We start from the raw sequence: 18,794 nt of genomic DNA, 5'->3' as shown, positions 1-18,794 counted from the left end.
ATCTTTGCCTTTTATTTTCTGTCGTGTGTCACCAGCGCCATGCATTTAGTTACAGATTCTTTATCGACTGCCTCCTGATCTGTGGGTTTAGTGGAATAGACTGTTCTGAGAGTCAACACCTGCCTCTCAGCGTAGCAAAATTATATATTTAACAGCAGGTGGAGCAAATTATTGTGCTCCTAGGTGTGTGTGCTATGCTGAGTGTGTGTGTGTGTTAACATCTGAGCTTCGCCAGGAGGGTTTGTCGATAGTGACTGTGAAGGTCCATGAGTGGAGATCAGACTGAACACTTTCCCTATTTATTAACTAGAAGGATGTTAAAATGATTGGACCCTTTGGTCCTCAAGTTATTTAGCTGAGATAAGGATTTCATATAGAATATACTGTAGGTTTAAAATATTTTATATTTTAAACATTGAAAAAATATGTAATATATATTTACAAAACCATATCAAATAGGAAGAAAATGTTATGAGAACACAGCTGGCAGGTTTTTATCCTTTTATTTTTACCAAACGTGCCCTCCCTGAATCATTCCACTGAATGCTATTGTTCTGCTCGTGCTAAATTGTATAAGGAAAAAGATTATGGCACATGTACAACACAACAGCGGGTAAAAGTACATGTTAACATCTCCAGCCATTGACACAACATCATTTGCTGCCAGGCAACTGTCTATGAGAGAAACTGTCTTCCAACACAACACAGCCACTGTATTGTTTGAAAGACAAGAAGCATAACTAACATGAATTCATCAAACATTCAATAGTCATCATATTTGTATCTAAAACAACTTGTACTGTCTCCACCCAAAATCAAGCCGTCCTCTATTCCTCAGCATGGAAACCTCAAGGATCCTATTTAGAGTGTAAAGATAAAACAAAAGTCATTTCAGTGAGCTCCCTGAATCAGAGCTCCAGTCCCCCTGTGCCACACCATGACCCTGACCCGCAATCACCCCACAGCGCTGCATGTCTGTACAGAGCTGCTCCGGCCCAGGGCCCGACTCAGAACCTGGCTCTCTATCTGCAGCGTGGCTCTCTGGGTCTTCACTGCGCTCCACCATTGTGTCTACATCATAGCGCTCCGGGTCTGTACAGAGTAGCTTCTGGCTCCTCTTCCTCCTGCGGCTGATCTGTTTCTGCAGCTGCAACTTGCTGGTGAAGAAGACACTCTTCCAGCCCAGCTCTAGGGCCAGGGCCTCCACCTCGGCCGACACGGCGCCACAGTGGCCGCGCACCGCTTGCTCCCAGAACTCCTCCGAACGACACAGCTGACAGACACACAGGGAACAGTGGTTAGGGACCTAGACCAGAGTTTGTCAGTTAACTCACTAGGGGTTTAAACCACAAACAAAAACAACAGATTTACTACAGAAAATAGAAATATGAAAATGGAAAACACGTAATTACAGTCAGATATACCTATGTAGATACAAAATGATTCACATACAGTCTATATCATAGGCAGTATACAGTCTACATCATAGGCAGTATGCAGTCTACACCATAGACATCACAGGGTTTGAACTCGGGCTGTATCATAACCGACCGTGATCGGGGGTCACATGGGGGGGTGCACAATTGGCCCAGCGTTTTTAGGATTAGTGGAGAGCTTGCCCAGGGTAGGCCGTCATTGTAAATAAGAATTTGTTCTTAACTGACTTGCCTAGTTAAAGGTTAAAAAAAATATTTAAAAATAGGCAGTAATACTGTCTACATGCATGCACCGAGTCTCACACAGACAGAGTGGGTCCATTCACCTTCCTGAACCTGTGTGAGGTGTGTCCAAGCCGTGCCACATCCTCCAGTTCCAGATGGGTCAGGATGTGGAGAAGCAGGGGGTCGGGCAGACGCTCCAGGTAGTCATAGTGGCCCTGACATAGTGCCTGGCTGTACTGAAGGATCCGTGGGCCAAACACCACACTCACCTGACCTAGGAAACGATCACACCAGTGGAGGCTGCTGAGGTGAGGACGGCTCATAATAATATCTGGAATGGAGTCAATGGAATGGTATCAACCACATGGAAACCACGTTGATGTGTTTGATACCATTCCACTGACTCCATTCCAGCCATTATTATGAGCCGTCCTCCCCTCAGCAGCCTCTACTTGATTAAACAGACAGCACCTGTCAACACTTAGCCTCATGCCCACCAACAGGGACGTTGCTTAACTTTTTTTTGTGCTGTGCCCAACCCAGCCAAAGTCCGTTACGAGGGCATTAGACCATGGGAGAATCTCAATTTCCTTGACTCCTCGCGCTCCCTCTCCTTCTCAAACCCCATTGGATGAGAAAGTCAGAGGTCCTTCCCCTCTGACCATCTCCAATGGGTTTTGATATTCTCCCCATCTTTCTGACCTAGCAACTGGGCGATTTCAAAAGTCTTTCTAGTAAAAGATGCTTTAAAAAATGCAACACCTGTGAATGGACACAATCTCTACACCAAGGGTCTCCAATCCTGTTCCTGGAGAGCTACCCTCCTGTAGATTTTCACTCCAACCCTAGTTGTATCTAACCTGGTTCTTATCAGCCAGATACTTATTAGAATCAGGTGTGTTAGACTAGTGTAGGAGTTATAACCTACAGGAAGGTAGCTCTCCAGGAACAGGGTTGAAGTTAAAACCTACAGGATAGTAGCTCTCCAGGAACAGGGTTGGAGTTAACCTACAGGACCGTAGCTCTCCAGGAACAGGGTTGGAGTTAAAACCTACAGGACAGTAGCTCTCCAGTGTCAGAGTTGGAGTTAAAAACCTACAGGACAGTAGCTCTCCAGTGTCAGGGTTGGAGTTAAAACCTACAGGACAGTAGCTCTCCAGTGTCAGGGTTGGAGTTAAAACCTACAGAAAGGTTATTTCTCCAGGAACAGGGTTGGAGTTAAAACCTACAGGACAGTAGCTCTCCAGTGTCAGGGTTGGAGTTAAAACCTACAGGACAGTAGCTCTCCAGTGTCAGGGTTGGAGTTAAAACCTACAGAAAGGTTATCTCTCCAGGACAGTACAGGAGCTCTCCAGTGTCAGGGTTGGAGTTAAAACCTACAGGACAGTAGCTCTCCAGTGTCAGGTTTGGAGTTAAAACCTACAGAAAGGTTATTTCTCCAGGAACAGGGTTGGAGAGCCCTGGTCTAGGCCATTGCCTCTACGACATCTGTCCTCCTGGAAACTACCCTTCTGACACACCTGTGAACCTAAATCATGGGAACTGCCGACTTAGCCGCCTGGAATAGTATCATTTAATTAGGGGTTGATTGGGTTACAATCAAAGCAGTCATTTTTAGCATGGTAATTCGCTTCACTCGAGGGCATAGGGTTGGTTATTTTGGGCATTTACGCTATTATCTATCTTGCTATTAGTGAGCAGGTGGGCTGTAAGTTGAGCAGGTGGGCTGAGGGCTAGTCTACACTGGGCACCTTACTCTGAAGCAGGCTGTCATCCAAGTAGTCATTGTGAGACTCCCTCAGTTCTCCTGGCTTTGTGTTCCTACCATCACTTCTCAAAGAAATCTTCCACCATCTCCAAATAACCTGAAAAATATAGGCCTATGAGTATTGCATAGCAAATGGTATTACAGTATTTCATGTAGCTAGCTAAATGGCTTTGCTGACTATTTGTTACTAATGCTATTTACTTGAACTATTTGTTGCCAGCTTTCTGGCATAGCCTTTATTTGTTAGTTAGCCGAGCAAGCTAGTACTAGATTATATTGTTATGTGTCTAACGTTAACGTTACTGACATGTACGTTATTATAGCTAGCTAACGCGTTGTCTTAAACTAAGAGTGGAATATTACTGTAGCGTTAGAGTTAAATGGCTAACGTTGGCTTAGAAATGTATTGAGAAAAAAATGATTAAATGCTTTACATTTTAGAGAGAACATAACACGAAACGATTTACCTCTGTCTTGGTTACAGAAAATTGGAAGAAGTCTTTATTGGGTGCAGGACCTTGACCACTGACTTCAAATAAACTTTTCCCCAGCAAAGTCGACATTTTGGACGCTTGGTTTGTGGTTGCCACGGCAACGAACGGGTTCGTTCAGTTTACTTCCAGCGTGCTAGAATGTAACGAAACATCTCCTGCTGCAACATTCCTTCCTGCCGCAACATGCTAGAATGTAACTAAACACCTCCTGCTGCAACATTCCTTTCTGCCGCAACATGCTAGAATGTAACGAAACACCCCCTGCTGCAACATTCCTTCCTGCCGCAACATTCCTTCCTGCTGCAACATGCTACACTGTAACAAATACAAAATTACAACTTCCTCTTGGGTTTGAAGTCACTTTTGTAGCTGTGTATAAATGAAAAGCTACGTTTTCCTGATACTTGAGTCAATGAAAACATTTCCTCATAAAGAGCTATAAGTGAACAACATTTTACAGAGTTACAGATCATATAAGGAAATCAGTCAATTAAAATAAATTAATTAGTCCCCAATCTTTGGCTTTCATATGACTGGAAATACAGAGAAAAAAAGGTAGGGGCGTGGATCAGAAAACCAGTCAGTATCTGGTGTGACCATCATAGAGTTGATCAGGCTGTTGATTGTGGCCTGTGTAGTGTTGTCCCACTCCTCGACAATGGCTGTGCAAAGTTGTTGAATATTGGCAGGAACCTGAACACACTGTTGTACACATCGATCTAGACTCTAGAGCATCCCAAATATGCTCAATCGGTGACATGTCTGGTGAGTATGAAGGCCATGGAAGAACAGGGACATTTTCAGCTTCCATGCATTGTGCACAGATAGATCCTTGCGACATGGGACCGTGCATTATCATGCTGAAACATGAGGTGACGGCAGCAGATGAAAGGCACGACAATGGGCCTCAGGATCTCATCACGGTATCTCTGTGCATTCAAATTGCAATAGATAAAATGCAATTGTGTTCGTTGTCCATAGTTTATGCCTGGCCATACCATAACCCCACCATGGGGCACTCTGTTGACAATGTTGACATCAGCAAACCATACTGCCAATTCTCTAAAATGACATTTGTGGCAACTTCTGGTAGAGAAAGGAACATTAAATTCTCTGGCAACAGCTTTGGTGGACATTCCTGCAGTCCGCATGCCCATTGCACTCCCTTAAAACTTGAGACATCTGTGGTATTGTGTTGTGTGACAAAACGTCATGTTTTAGTGGCCTTTTGACCCCCAGCACAAGGTGCACTTGTGTAATGATCATGTTGTTTAATCAGATTCTTGATATGACACACCGGTCAGGTGGATGGATTGTCTTGGCAAAGGAGAAATGCTCACTAACAAGGATGTGAACACATTTGTGTACAACATTTTATAGAAATAAGCTTTTTTGGGCATATGGAACATTACTGGGATATTTTATTTTAGCTCATGAAACATTGTACCAACACTTTACATGTTGCAATTATATTTTTGTTCACGTTCGATTTTAACCTCAAATTCTAAATGAAAAAAAAATGAGAATCAAGTGCAAACTGCAGTTAAAAATCTTTAATATATTCATACATATATATGTACACATTGACTTACGTATTACTGTAACGTCGAGTAACACAATTGCATTAATTAAAAGTGATTGGGGGCACAAGTTAACCATCTCTCCAAATAAATACAAACTTGTCATGTGTTTTTACACACACATGCGCAGGGCCGTAGCTACATATGAAGACACCAAGGTCCAGACACTGAGGTATAATGGTCAGGACCTCGGTCATTCTTTACAATTAAAAAAATAAAACATTTATTTTTAAAAAATGTACGAAACGACTTGGGGTCTCCACTTACTGTTGAGAGATAGAATAGTAAAATACACAAGGTGCAATTTAAAAACTTGGTTGTGCATCAGCAGTTTTCCTCTTGTTACATGTCACTCACTGACAATCACAACATTTTTTTTGGGGGGGGGGGGGATTGGTAAATGGGTCTAGTTAGTCTAGCCAGCTATCTAAACTTGTAGTAATCATGGTTGAATTACCAACTGGGCACATGTCCTATTAACATGGCATAAGTCATGACAAAACGTGTAGAATTGCAGGAAATTAGCTTTACAACTGCAACAACAAGAATATGTATGTAAAGCAAATGTAGTTGTTTACCTTTTGTTACTAAAATACTTTTTCTGTTAACAGATCCCTCTGTACGTATTAATTTCTAGTTTGTAATCCCGGTGCCGAGTTAATGTGAGTTAATGTGTAGCGGCTAATCGTATAGCTGATAGGCTGTGTTTGTAGGCCGACTGAGGTGAATGGAGCAAAAGCAACCAATGTGATAATGGCTGGGATCATTTGTTTTTGCTGTTCTTCAAATAGCATTTTAGAGTTTATAAATTGTATAAATGCAGTAAATGAGCATTAACTTTCTTAAAATGTATTTGATTGGGTAAAATCCAGGATATGGGGGGGGGGGGTCCTGCTACACAATCTTGTACCCTCCTGAACGCACCCCAGGTGGCACCCCAAGTAATAGTGGTATTAATCATGCACCAAATAACAGTCCTGGACACCGTAACTGCAGGCAGAGGCGTCGTGCCAATTGAAACCACAATACATTGTTTCTTTAACATGGAATTCATTAAATGATACTGAATATGGCCTCCGGTGACACCTTGTTCACCAGCCTGATTCTTCCCAAAATCTAATCGTCATCGTTCCCGATGAGAAAATCTGTGTCACCTCAGTTCCCTCCTAGACATGTTGTATACAACCATGTTAGTTATCATATAAACACACTGGTAGAAACATAGTGGCACCAGCAATGTCCTCCGCCCACGTCAAGTCCTAATTATACATAACATTTATTTTAAACGTGAATACAAATGCCGACATGCACAATAATACTGTCAAACATAATAAACTACAAAATATGTATAGAGACCGTATAAGTCCCAGGGCATCGTTCGAGGGCAGTCCCCGGTCCCATAGTCCTTCATAGTGTCGTAAACATAGTTAAGAAAATCTTGATTTCAGAGTTTCAGAAATGTACTGTCAAGTCACAAGGTGTGACTGAGCCGGTACATTGAATAGGTGCTGCATGCTGCCCTCTGTTGGTGATGACAGGGAGGGAGGCGCGCTACAGGAAGGGGTTGGTGTTGGAGCTTCCAGAGGGGTAGGATCCGGCCGGGGCTCCCGCCTGGTTGGAGACAACGGGTTAATCAATATTGTAAAATAAATTACCATCAGCATGACTGCCAAACGTTCATCCATGAAGTTAGCAGAGAGAGAGAGAGGGCGCACATATGCGTTTTTACATTGGACCCATGCAGAAGTTGTATGTGTGTAAGTAAATTGTACGTGTTCGGACTTGTATTTCATTGGTCAAAGTCAGGCACAAAGTGTTTTACACTTGTATTACAATCAAAGACCACAAAACGTTCTTCGACATGATCTGGAAACATACACACTATTAAATACTCCCCATAAATGGGTTATTGGTCATCCCAGGACCAGCCATGAGCTGCCCAAAGGGGGTCATGGAGGGCTTGGTCTGTCCATAGACTGTATATCCACCAGGGCCTGTCAATGCAGAGAAAAAAACTGATTAAGGCTTAATATTCTCTTTACCAATTAGGTTCCCAAATAGTGGAATGATGGCTATTTAGTTGCAGAGTGGAAACTAGCCAGAAACATGCTCTTTGTTTATAGTGTAGGGTCACAAGAAAAGTCACAGCACAAAAATTGTTTTGGAAATCACCACTTTAATGTTATGGCCAAACTATATTGTGATTTAAACTACACTACTTACCATTAGGTTGTTGGGGTTGGTAGGCCCCCGGCTGGGGGTAAGGGCAGGCGGCCTGGCCAGGGAAGGGCTGCTGGAAGGTCCCACTAAAACTGGTCGGGAGGCAGTAAGAGGAGGCATTCCCAAAGCCAGCAGGCATACTCATAGAGCCTGTGCCAAACGAGGCTAGGATACAGAGAGAGATGGAAGGGGGCGGAGTGAGTAACATGAACACAGTGGCAAACACAAACAAACCTTTCAATGTACAGGATCTACTGATATCAAACAATGGAATTTCAGACAAAGAGAGACAACTGGCTGAGGCCCAAACACACACACTTGATATGCATGTATGCACTTTCATGTGCTCACACAAACACACCTGCGGCCGGTGCTATACCATTGGTCTGGAAGGGGTTGGTGGCCATATCCGGGGCAGCAGCAGCAACAAATGGGTTATTGGACGAGATGGCTGAAACAACAGGAAATGACATCATGCTTTCATTATGTTTGAGAGTCAACCATTTCAGAAAATAGTGTAGGTGTAACAATCCAGTCACCTCCAAAGCCTTGCTGCATGTTGGGTAAGACTGGCTGAGTCTGGGCAGGCGAGGTTCCCAACACAGCTCCAAACAAATTCCTAGATTCACTTAAATACAAAACATGAATACATTTCTTAGCTCATTGAACTACATTTTTTTTTGTTTTTTGGAGAAGATCTAAATGCAAAGGCTAAAAATGTGTGCCAAGTTTTGGAGTGGTGTCTGTCTCTCACCCCTGGACACTACTCCCTGTGGGGGCAGAGGAGCTCAGCTCGTTGTCCAGCTCAGCCAGGGCAGCGTAGCGGTCCTCTGCCGAGGTGCCCAGCTGGGACTGGGCTGGTACAGCACCAGCCGCAGACGGCACTGGGACACCTCGCCCTACAGAGAGCGAGAGAGACATACACAGGGGTCAATATACACACATTCACACACAGGAGAAAGGACATGGACACAAACACACTAAAGAAAGAGGCACACATGGTATGATAAAAACAAGCTAACCTGTTCCCCTGTTGGGCTTGGAACACAGATAATGAATTAAATGACATTTTATTTTCGTGTCAAACCGCCAATAAACAACCCATCCCTTATGGGATTAATTGATACAAACAAACATTTCAATAATTCACTGTGGCAATTAAATAATGTAAATGAGAGGGTATGTATGAGAATGGGACCCGGCGGTACCTGACGCAAACGACTGAGAGGGGGGTGAGGTCCTGAAATGCGGAGGTACTTCAGAGTTCCCAAACATCTCAAAGTTGGCAAAGTCAGCTTTTGAGTTAACCTTAGTCACTGCAAACCACAGAGGAGGAAACACAAAACCCTGGCAATGTGAGGAATGAGGAATGGTGTGACGGTAAAACCCTGACAATGGGAGGAATGAGAGGAGCAGCAAATGACAATGATTTAACATTCAAACAACATTATAATGACTTGTGTACCTGCTTAGGCACATTCACAGATTTACTACACTACTCTTCTTAACTAATTTGCATGAATGGTCCTTCTGTAGCTCACTTGGTAGAGCATGGCGCTTGTAACGCCAGGGTAGTGGGTTCGATTCCCGGGACCACCCATACGTAGAATGTATGCACACATGACTGTAAGTCGCTTTGGATAAAAGCGTCTGCTAAATGGCATATATATATATATATGAACTCGAGATTTATTTCATTTTGACTCCTTGAAGACAAATCATTAAAATCTACTCAATATTGGGCGACATCTAAATCAAACTTAAAAAGGTCAATCTGCAGTTGCTAAATCCATTTCTGGACTAATTAATTTATTAAATGTACCAATTGATTCTTGAAGAATATAACTTATAAATGCATCGTGAGCTTAGTTCGTACAGTCGTACCCCGATAAGAACCCAAAATATAAGCTTGTTATACTTCAATGTTTGTAAACAAAGTAAATGTTTAAAAAACGCTAAAAATCCTCTAAACATGGTTAAAACTATCTTTTTGATATCATGGATGGTCAGTCCATGCATCCATAGTGGTCTATGAATTTGAGAGTGGTTCCATTTCTCCAGCCCTATCCATCAGCTTTATAGCAAAACAATAGTCTTATTGTTTTCACTGCTGTTTGCTGCTTTAAATACAATGTTCACTTAGTCTCCCATTAACATCCACGCATGACTATGTGAAAGTTCAACATCAAATCAATTAGATTTGGATTTGATTTGGAAGTTCAACCTAAATAGAAGTTAGGATTTGCCCCTGGGAGTTTGAGTGAGGCCCACTCTCACTCATTACTAGATTGTCTTGGGAACCTGGTTGGCTAGGGAAACCTGATTGGCTCATTACCTGATTGGCTGGGGAAATTCGCAAAGTTGGCAAAATTGGCGTTGCTGGCAGCCTGAGAGGGCAGAGCGGCAAAGATGTCTCCACCCAGGTCTGTAAGGAGGTCAAACTTCTTTTCCTGAACTATGGGATGGGCCAGGGAACGAACCACCATCGGGGACTGGCGGAGGGAGAGAGACCATGAGGAATAATTAATAACAATTTATCAACGTATATAACGCTTTTCAAAGAATCTTAAAGTGCCTGCACTTCAAAGCACAAAAAAAAGACAGGTAAAACAACATCACAAGGTTATGAGATGGACAGCCATTAGAAAGTTCAAAGTTCATGGCTTGAGTGGTCATCTGAGGAAGGGGGTCAAGCAGGGAGAGACAGTCCAGAGGCAGGCAGGAAGTGTGATTTGTTCAAGGTGTCTCACTGTCTCTGACTTTTCCGTAGTAGAACTCAGTCAGATGAAGTCTGAGCTAAGCCACTGTAGTCCATGGACTCCGTAGAAGGTAGGTAGCTAGCTTCCAAAATTAAGCGCCCACTTGGATGATGCTATGGCAGTCACGTGGCACCAGAAAGCACACCACATTTCAATAATAATTGAATAGCAGCCTTGTAACTTCATCCTCCCTAAAAGCCTCATCACTGCAGTCTTGCATTCGGCTTCTCTCCATCCTCACCCTCCAGACACTAGCTGGCATTCGAATCAAAACAGCTAGCCAGCTAACTTTAACGTTAGCTAGCTCTTCAAACAGCTTCAGTCAGCTTCAGTCTTAATGTTGTGGTGGATTCTGATTATATTAATTGTTCATTCTTAAAACAAAAAGGATTGTAGGTAAAAATACCATACAAATTACAAAAATATTTACAAAATGTACAGGAGCTCTCGGCTTCGGCTTAGGCTGCTGCTAGGGCGCCATGGCAACTGTCTACTCAATGATGACATGTTTCAAATTAAAATAACTGGGGCCATTTTGGGTTGCACCCATTGACTTACATGACTAGACCAAGTTATGAAAATGGATAAAAGCACATCAGCCTGAAATGTATCATGCCATATGTTACGAAAGCAGGTAGAAGCAAATACCTGACGTGTTGGGGGGGTCTTGCTGAGCTGCAGGGTTCTCAGGGGCTGGATCTCCGGGGTGCTGGCTGTGCTGCTGGCTGAGGAGCCCGACTTGGAGGCCTGGGCCATGGCTACCGTCCTCGCCTGGTCTGGAGGGACGTACCTGTATTCACAGAAGCATAAAGACAAATACATCCAGGGAATTGCTGGAACTGAGTTCCAAAGGTGTAAGAATTTTTACATGTAAAACTGGGTTCATGAATGCATAGGATTTTATATTGGCAGTTCTCTAGACAGCGATTTTTCCTCCAATTTCACCCCTGAATATATCACAATAGAGAGTGGAGGATCTCTACTTTTTTGAGATATTCCGTTAACACGATAGAAAGTAAAAGAGTGAAGCTCCTCACCATCTTTTCTTCTCATATTTTTCCTGGAGGAATTCTTTTACTTTCTGTGGTTCACGGAAGTCTGGAACAACCAATGTCTTGTCATCGTACAGCCCCAACCAGATGTGTTTGCAGACCTAGATAGAAAGTGTGTGGGGAAGGGGGAGAGAAAGGAAAAAAATGACAATAAACTCCCTTGAGACAGAAAAACTCAGACGGCAGACATGCACAAAGACAATAATCCATTGTTCTTCAATACAGGTCCTGGGGACCCACAGGGTCAGTAGGATTTTATTCTCAATACTAGCACATCTGACTAAGCTAATCATTAATGCCTTTGAATGAATCCGATGTGTTAGTGCTAGGCTGGAATAAAAGGCTGCATTCCCCTCGGGTCCCCAGGACTAGGATTGAAGAACACATTTCATAGAACATTACATGAATTAATGTCAGTACCTCATTGGTGTGTTTCTGTAAGAATTCAATTTCCTGTAGTGTGAAGGTGGTCATAGAGATGGACTTCACTCTGTGGGGGGGATTCAGGCCTCGGCTAGAGTGTGTGTGTGTGTATGGGGGGGGTTGTAGCGATAGTAGAGAGGAACAATTGGTGAGTATGCATTCTGTGTCAATAATTTTACAATGACCAGGCACAACATGACTATACACTCACAAAATGCTTTAATGTGCTTAGCCTTCACATATGGAGTGAGATCATCTGTTTTATCATCAGTTGTGCTTTTGTCAGTAGTCCCTTCCTATTGTGGTCTCTAAACCATATGCATTTTAATTACTTGACCCATTTCAGTTATTTTATAAGTGTTTGGCAAGCAACAAATGCGACCATTTCTGCAGAGGCCAATACTATATACACCTATAGGAGTGAGCAACGGATGTCCCAAACTACGTTTATGGTATAGATAAACTCGGATTGGGAAAGAGCCGAGGTTGGGCAAGAGTTTCGCCGGTGGTCCAGTGACGTGCTGTTTTGACACACTGGGCAAATACGCCTTTTATCAGCACAACACACACACACACACACACACACACACACACACACACACACACACACACACACACACACACACACACACACACACACACACACACACACACACACACTTGAGACAACTATTTTCGGCACAAACAATACTTTAGTTGAACTTTTAAAGATTGGGAATTGAAACCTCTCCTTACATCAAAGTACAGGCTTTGCGACCCTGCCAAATCAATACTAGTCTTTCGCTAACGTTGGATAGCATTACATGCGGTGTTGGGGAGCTTGATAAGTAATATTAACTAAACCACTAAAATACACCATAAAGAACGACTTTAGCTTGTTTTAAAAATCAACCCCACATAAATGCATAACAATGGTCAACATAGTACTTACAGGATGCCAGAACAGGTGGTACAGACGAAGGAACCCACTGTCATGTTGGCATAAGTCGGGCCGCGCTGGTCGCAATCAAAGCACTTCCTATTCGGGGGCTGGCTAGTCATTTCCCGGAGCATCTTAAGATGCGTCTCTTCTTGTTTTCGCTTCGCACTCGTCGCCATGGTTGAGAAAAGGGGCTGCTAAAAGGTGCGAGAAATTAATCCAGGGCTTGGCAGGGGATGTCTTGGCTCGACAGCGGTGGTTCAGACACCTTGCAGAGGTCTAGTGGGACAGACACGTTTCTTCTTCGTTGGTTTACAGGTGTACTAGACAGCTAACCGCAGCGTGACTGACACCTACTGGTGGGCAGCAATGACCACTCGACAACATTACATTGACGAATAGCAGTTTAAATAGTAAATACAATGTTTACCATCACACTGATTATGTTTTGTAACAACGACTTAAGAGCATTTCCTCTTCCAAAAGGCACCATTTGGAGCTTTGGTCTCAACTATGACATGATCCTGTCAGTTCGTCACGATAAGAAAGTAATTTGCCTAGAATGTGGCACTGTTGAGGGTAGCAGGTGGCCACCCATTTGCCTTCCCTCAATATAAATCAATCGTCTCCTGTTTTGGCTGAAGGAACTAGCAAGGCCCCACAGACAGTGGTTGCACTGTTCTCGCCAATGAGTCCCCGACTCTGCTCATCCTGTTTACTCGCACACTGGGAGTTGGCCTGGGCCTTGTTCATTAGGGCACACAAGGTTTTAAAACGGAAAACAAATATGAGAATGACCAATTGGACATGTCCAGTTAGTCTGTCCCCGTTTCGGTGCATTTTCTTCCGCTTGGTGCCTAATGAACATGACCCTGAGGTAGTCGCTGTCCCGAATCACTAATCGGTTTATGCTCTATTGTTCGGAAGTTAAATAAGTGTATAGATCAGTTGATATGCACAGCTCCATGCTCAGGTAGACCTTCATGGTCCCTTCAGTATGCTGGTCTGTAACGTCATATCGTTTGCATTTTCAATACTGATGCAATTCGCACGTGACTAAATATTTACACACTTATGTCCGAGCCTAACCGAATGGCAAACACTTCCAGCTGATTGCGAGGAAACGTTATTCGGTCGACTACACTCGGTTACTGTTGACTTATTTTTGCATCACTTTGCAAATACAAACGAGAGAACCAACCGGCACCACAAAAAGTCAGGTAAAGAACACTTTCCTGTGGATTTATCTCCACCTCTTACCGTCAAAAGGACCAACAGCATGTACAACCGGTAAAGTGTAAATATAATGTTATTCAAAGACTGGAGGAACCATGGTAACAGTCTAGGGCAGCCTCTTCACTGTCAGACAGCTGGGGTGGAATCATTAGTCCAAACAGTTGCAAAACGAGAATTTCTATTGGACAAATTAAGTTATGACCTTCCCCATTTAATTCATTTTGCTTTTGTTTATGAAATGTTTTGTAACAGAATCGGCGATCGCCCCTGGTTAGTCAGGATGCATTTGCTTTACCGCCAGGCACCATCTGAGGACAGTGTCACTTGGACTCACGATGGAAGATTCAGCCGGCTACAAGGGGAGAGATACGACTGGTATTTCAGACAACACAATGACTAAATACATACTAGAAATACACTGGCCGATTTAGGTGCCACAGCACTTTCAGTTTAGCCTGGATTCCAGTCTGTTTCTGCTTTAGCCAACCCGGTTATCTTGGAATATTATCTTGCCAAACAAAGCAATGTGACGTTGTTGTATGCAGGAAGAGTTAGGAAACCAGGCTACTCCCAGTTCAGCAGTACAGGGTCATGTTCAGTAGAGCACACAAGGTTTTAAAATCATTATGCATGCAACAGAGAAGTAAAACCTGTGCTCTTACTGGACAAGTTCAGGTAGTACCTTCACTCTATTTCAAAACGTTTTATCCTGTTTCGAGCCTACTGAACACAACCCAGAAGAAAACATGGTTTTCAACACTTTTTAACTGTATCAAGAAGAGAGACCCGTCAATATAACCAAATACATGAAAGGTGATCCATCAAAAATAAGTCATTCCTACACTGATGAGGTTATAAACAACTGTGAAAATCGCTGTACAATGCATACTGTTCACATTAGCTGTTCTGGATATGATGGACCAATGTAAAACGTTGATACAGTCTGGGGATCTCCAAAGCAATAAGTATAATGAAGCATTTGGCATCGATTAAATGCCTAATACTGTTCTACATATAGCCATCTGTATACAGGGCTCTGGGTCTTATGATGAGATATAGAGTTCAGCAGGTTCTTCATCACATGAGAGGGAGGGCGACAAGGCAGCAGGACGGAGCAGACAAACCCGCATGGAGGAATTATTCTGCGTTACGCGGAAAAGCCAGCAGTCCTTCATCACATGGTCATAGGCCTTCATTATTTTAATGACACCTCACCTTTTTACGGTCAAAGGATGAGCTGGCGGATTAGGACGTTGCCACCAAAGGGCAGTGTCCATGTCTTCTGATGCCACCAAAGGGCAGTGTCCATGTCTTCTGATGCCACCAAAGGGCAGTGTCCATGTCTTCTGATGCCACCAAAGGGCAGTGTCCATGTCTTCTGTTGCCACCAAAGGGCAGTGTCCATGTCTTCTGATGCCACCAAAGGGCAGTGTCCATGTCTTCTGATGCCACCAAAGGGCAGTGTCCATGTCTTCTGATGCCACCAAAGGGCAGTGTCCATGTCTTCTGTTGCCACCAAAGGCAGTGTCCATGTCTTCTGATGCAGTGTCCATGTCTTCTGTTGCCACCAAAGGGCAGTGTCCATGTCTTCTGTTGCCACCAAAGGGCAGTGTCCATGTCTTCTGTTGCCACCAAAGGGCAGTGTCCATGTCTTCTGATGCCACCAAAGGGCAGTGTCCATGTCTTCTGTTGCCACCAAAGGGCAGTGTCCATGTCTTCTGATGCCACCAAAGGGCAGTGTCCATGTCTTCTGTCCATGTCTTCTTGCCACCAAAGGGCAGTGTCCATGTCTTCTGATGCCACCAAAGGGCAGTGTCCATGTCTTCTGTTGCCACCAAAGGGCAGTGTCCATGTCTTCTGATGCCACCAAAGGGCAGTGTCCATGTCTTCTGATGCCACCAAAGGGCAGTGTCCATGTCTTCTGATGCCACCAAAGGGCAGTGTCCATGTCTTCTGATGACACCAAAGGGCAGTGTCCATGTCTTCTGATGACACCAAAGGGCAGTGTCCATGTCTTCTGATGCCACCAAAGGGCAGTGTCCATGTCTTCTGATGCCACCACGTCTACTGTTCCCCGTTTCACCAGGGGGGCTCCTCGCCATCCCCAAGAGCATTGAGAGCGTGAGTGAGTGAGTGAGTGTGAGAGAGGGGGACGGAGACATGTCATGTCTTTGTGTGGTGGTTAGTGTGTGTTCACGTCAACTGGGTGTGTTCAGGGTGTGTTCAGGGTTAGCATGCTACATAGAGGATTGACACACTGACCTGGATGATGGACACACCCATAAGCTTCAGGAGCTCACATATCTGAGGACACACTACAGAGGCACAGAGAGACAGGTCAAAACTCCAACACAGGAAGACGGAAAACATGGGTGTATTCATTTAAACCAAGAATGAAGCACATAGTTGCAAGCAGTTGCAAAACATTCTGATATATATTTTATTGTTATTGTATGTTTTTGTTTTTTATATTATGTGTTGTGCGAGGTTGGGGATTTAGTGAGGCCGCCAGGGGTATGTTTGGTATGGAAGGGGTTGTTAAGTAGGGTATTGTTATTTATCAATTGTATTGCCTTGATGTGATCCAATAAAAACAATTGTTCACAAAACTTTTTTCAACGGCAACCGTTCACTCTAAACGGAAAACATTTTGCAATGAAAACGAGTTTCTATTGGACAAATGCAGGCATGTCGAGCCCCATTCCATTCTGTTGGCTTCCGTTTGGTTCCTAGTAAATAGACCCCTGATATGCGCAGTGATTGAATTCCAAATGTTCTCTTTAAGTGTTCCTGAACGACTGGGGGAGCTCTAGCCTGCAGCCTGTGCGCTTTTCTCCAGCTGGAACGAAACAGGGATTTTACGGGATGTGTCAGGAAATTATACCATAAATACTGTACTGCGCTACTTGTGAGGGTGCCATTTTGTGAGGTAGGTAGCTATGGTTTCGGCTGTAATTCTAAGAGTGCCACAGAACACAGCCCTTTTCTCCTCTGGAGGCTTCCCTTCGAACACAAACACTGGCTTGATGTCTTGCCCCAAGATGGTTAGCGTGCAAAATAACATGCCTGTCACGTGACTAGGGGGCGAGAAGATGGGAACATGGGTTGGAAACAGGGCCCCTTAATTCAGAGTTAGTTGACACAGAATAGAAACACATCCCAATGGTCTAAAGTGACTCAGTCTTCATCTGGGCTACAGTCTTCATCTGCACACTGAATTAACTGGACAAGTGAAAGTAAATAGCTGGCCGACAGCTGCCTTCACCTGTCATGTGATCTCAGATCAGTGCAGAGAAGAGGAAGCCACAGTGTTTTAATGTTATCAACTATGCCAATGGTTTGGTAAGCTGCTCAAGAAGTAAGAAATTACAGCTCACCTAGGATACTAAAGATGAAGATTGGGTACTGCAGTGAGGAACTGGTTCAGGTGTCCAACGCAAGGACCTTTCCTAAAATTGAAACAAACATGTTTTTATTTATTTCACCTTTATTTAACCAGGTAAGCTAGTTGAGAACAAGTTCTCATTTACAACTGCGACCTGGCCAAGATAAAGCAAAACAGTGCGACAGAAACAACAACACAGAGTTACACATAGAATAAACAAGCGTACAGTCAATAACACAATAGAAAAAAGACTATATACAGTGTGGGCAAATGGCGTGAGGAGGTAAGGCAATAAATAGGCCACAGTAGCAAAGTAATTACAATTTAGCAAATTAACACTGGAGTGATAGATGAGCAGATGAGATGAGCAGATGAAGGTGTGTAAGTAGGGATACTGGTATGCAAAAGAGCAGCAAAGTAAAATAGAACAATTTGGGGATGAGGTAGGTAGATTGGGTGGGCTATTTACAGATGGACTATGTACAGCTGCAGCGATCGGTTAGCTGCTCAGGTAGCTGATGTTTAAAGTTAGTGAAGGAAATCTAGGTCTCCAGCTTCAGCGATTTTTGCAATTTGTTCCTGTCACTGGCAGCAGAGAACTGGAAGGAAAGGCGGCCAAAGTAGGATGTTGGCTTTGGGGATGACCAGTGAGATATACCTGCTGGAGAGCGTGCTACGGGTGGGTGTTGTTATCATGACCAGTGAGCTGAGATAAGGCGGAGCTTTACCTAGCATGGACTTGTAGATGACCTAGAGCCAGTGGGTCTGGCGACGAATATGTAGCGAGGGCCAGCCGACTAGAGCATACAGGTCGCAGTGGTGGCTGGTATAAGGCGCTTTGGTAACAAAAACGTGGCACTGTGATAGACTGCATCCAATTTGCTGAGTAGAGTATTGGAAGGACTGTATTAGTCAAATGTGTCAACTCAATGAGCAGCAAACCTGCAGATCATACATCCAACTAGGCCCATGTGTGCCCCATGCCAATATGGGACATCTATTGGCTAACACTTGGCCAGCAAGCTAGTTTGCTACTTTTGAATAATGCCTTGTCTGGTAGCTTCAATGTTGGGGAGAAGACTAGTCTTGGGCGTGGCACAAGGATGCTCCATAACATTACACATGTTAGGATGAGATGAATCACATGTGGAGGAGGTCAAAGTTGATACTAGTAGTACAGATGAAAGGGGGAGATTCTAGTAGGAGCGAACTGCATGCTAGCTAGATAAACTCTCGGCTAACCGTTGTAAGCATGCACACTTACCCGTGTAATCGCAGATCTCTTTGTAAAAAATGG

At 43.8% G+C, this 18,794-nt stretch overlaps 2 protein-coding genes across 6 annotated transcripts; both read right to left on the bottom strand.

Annotated features, from left to right (window-relative positions):
- Window positions 1–493: 493 nt before the first annotated feature.
- Window positions 494–4,021, bottom strand: LOC124041026 (F-box only protein 36-like). 2 transcript variants are annotated; one of them, XM_046358184.1, is made up of 4 exons: window positions 3,897–4,021; window positions 3,418–3,526; window positions 1,763–1,935; window positions 494–1,273 (listed from the first exon to the last, which is right to left on the bottom strand). In XM_046358184.1, exons 1-4 carry the CDS (start codon window positions 3,990–3,992, stop codon window positions 887–889), a joined length of 765 nt encoding a protein of 254 aa, XP_046214140.1. In that variant the 5' UTR covers window positions 3,993–4,021; the 3' UTR covers window positions 494–886. The 2 variants fall into 2 exon arrangements, with proteins under 2 accessions (XP_046214140.1, XP_046214141.1); XM_046358185.1 differs by having other exon boundaries at window positions 3,487–3,526; window positions 3,897–4,007.
- A 1,440-nt stretch (window positions 4,022–5,461) lies between these two features.
- Window positions 5,462–13,632, bottom strand: LOC124042130 (arf-GAP domain and FG repeat-containing protein 1-like). 4 transcript variants are annotated; one of them, XM_046360490.1, is made up of 12 exons: window positions 12,889–13,632; window positions 11,955–12,048; window positions 11,520–11,635; window positions 11,131–11,272; window positions 10,059–10,215; window positions 8,932–9,039; window positions 8,478–8,622; window positions 8,263–8,351; window positions 8,085–8,174; window positions 7,727–7,888; window positions 7,382–7,497; window positions 5,462–7,114 (listed from the first exon to the last, which is right to left on the bottom strand). In XM_046360490.1, exons 1-11 carry the CDS (start codon window positions 13,053–13,055, stop codon window positions 7,388–7,390), a joined length of 1,380 nt encoding a protein of 459 aa, XP_046216446.1. In that variant the 5' UTR covers window positions 13,056–13,632; the 3' UTR covers window positions 5,462–7,114; window positions 7,382–7,387. The 4 variants fall into 4 exon arrangements, with proteins under 4 accessions (XP_046216446.1, XP_046216447.1, XP_046216445.1 ...); XM_046360491.1 differs by having other exon boundaries at window positions 7,386–7,497; XM_046360489.1 differs by having other exon boundaries at window positions 7,400–7,497; window positions 12,889–13,629.
- Between the last annotated feature and the right edge of the window lie 5,162 nt (window positions 13,633–18,794).

This window comes from Oncorhynchus gorbuscha, linkage group LG08 (genome assembly GCF_021184085.1).
Source record: "Oncorhynchus gorbuscha isolate QuinsamMale2020 ecotype Even-year linkage group LG08, OgorEven_v1.0, whole genome shotgun sequence".
NCBI lineage: Eukaryota > Metazoa > Chordata > Actinopteri > Salmoniformes > Salmonidae > Oncorhynchus > Oncorhynchus gorbuscha.
Note: the sequence above shows the minus strand (reverse complement) of the source record. Positions and strands in the feature narration are given on the sequence as shown.

What these genes read in the sequence shown, in the direction of transcription:
- LOC124041026 (XM_046358184.1), bottom strand. Translation starts at nt 3,992, where the DNA reads ATGTCGACTTTGCTGGGGAAAAGTTTATTTGAAGTCAGTGGTCAAGGT. An exon ending in GGATGACAGCCTGCTTCAGA is followed by an intron (nt 1,936 to 3,417) that starts GTAAGGTGCCCA and finishes ATCGTTTCCTAG; the next exon opens with GTCAGGTGAGTGTGGTGTTT. An exon ending in CCTCACACAGGTTCAGGAAG is followed by an intron (nt 1,274 to 1,762) that starts GTGAATGGACCC and finishes TGTGTCTGTCAG; the next exon opens with CTGTGTCGTTCGGAGGAGTT.
- LOC124042130 (XM_046360489.1), bottom strand. Translation starts at nt 13,055, where the DNA reads ATGGCGACGAGTGCGAAGCGAAAACAAGAAGAGACGCATCTTAAGATG. An exon ending in TGGTATAGCACCGGCCGCAG is followed by an intron (nt 7,889 to 8,084) that starts GTGTGTTTGTGT and finishes TCTGTATCCTAG; the next exon opens with CCTCGTTTGGCACAGGCTCT. An exon ending in TGACCAATAACCCATTTATG is followed by an intron (nt 7,115 to 7,399) that starts GGGAGTATTTAA and finishes GTCTCCAACCAG; the next exon opens with GCGGGAGCCCCGGCCGGATC.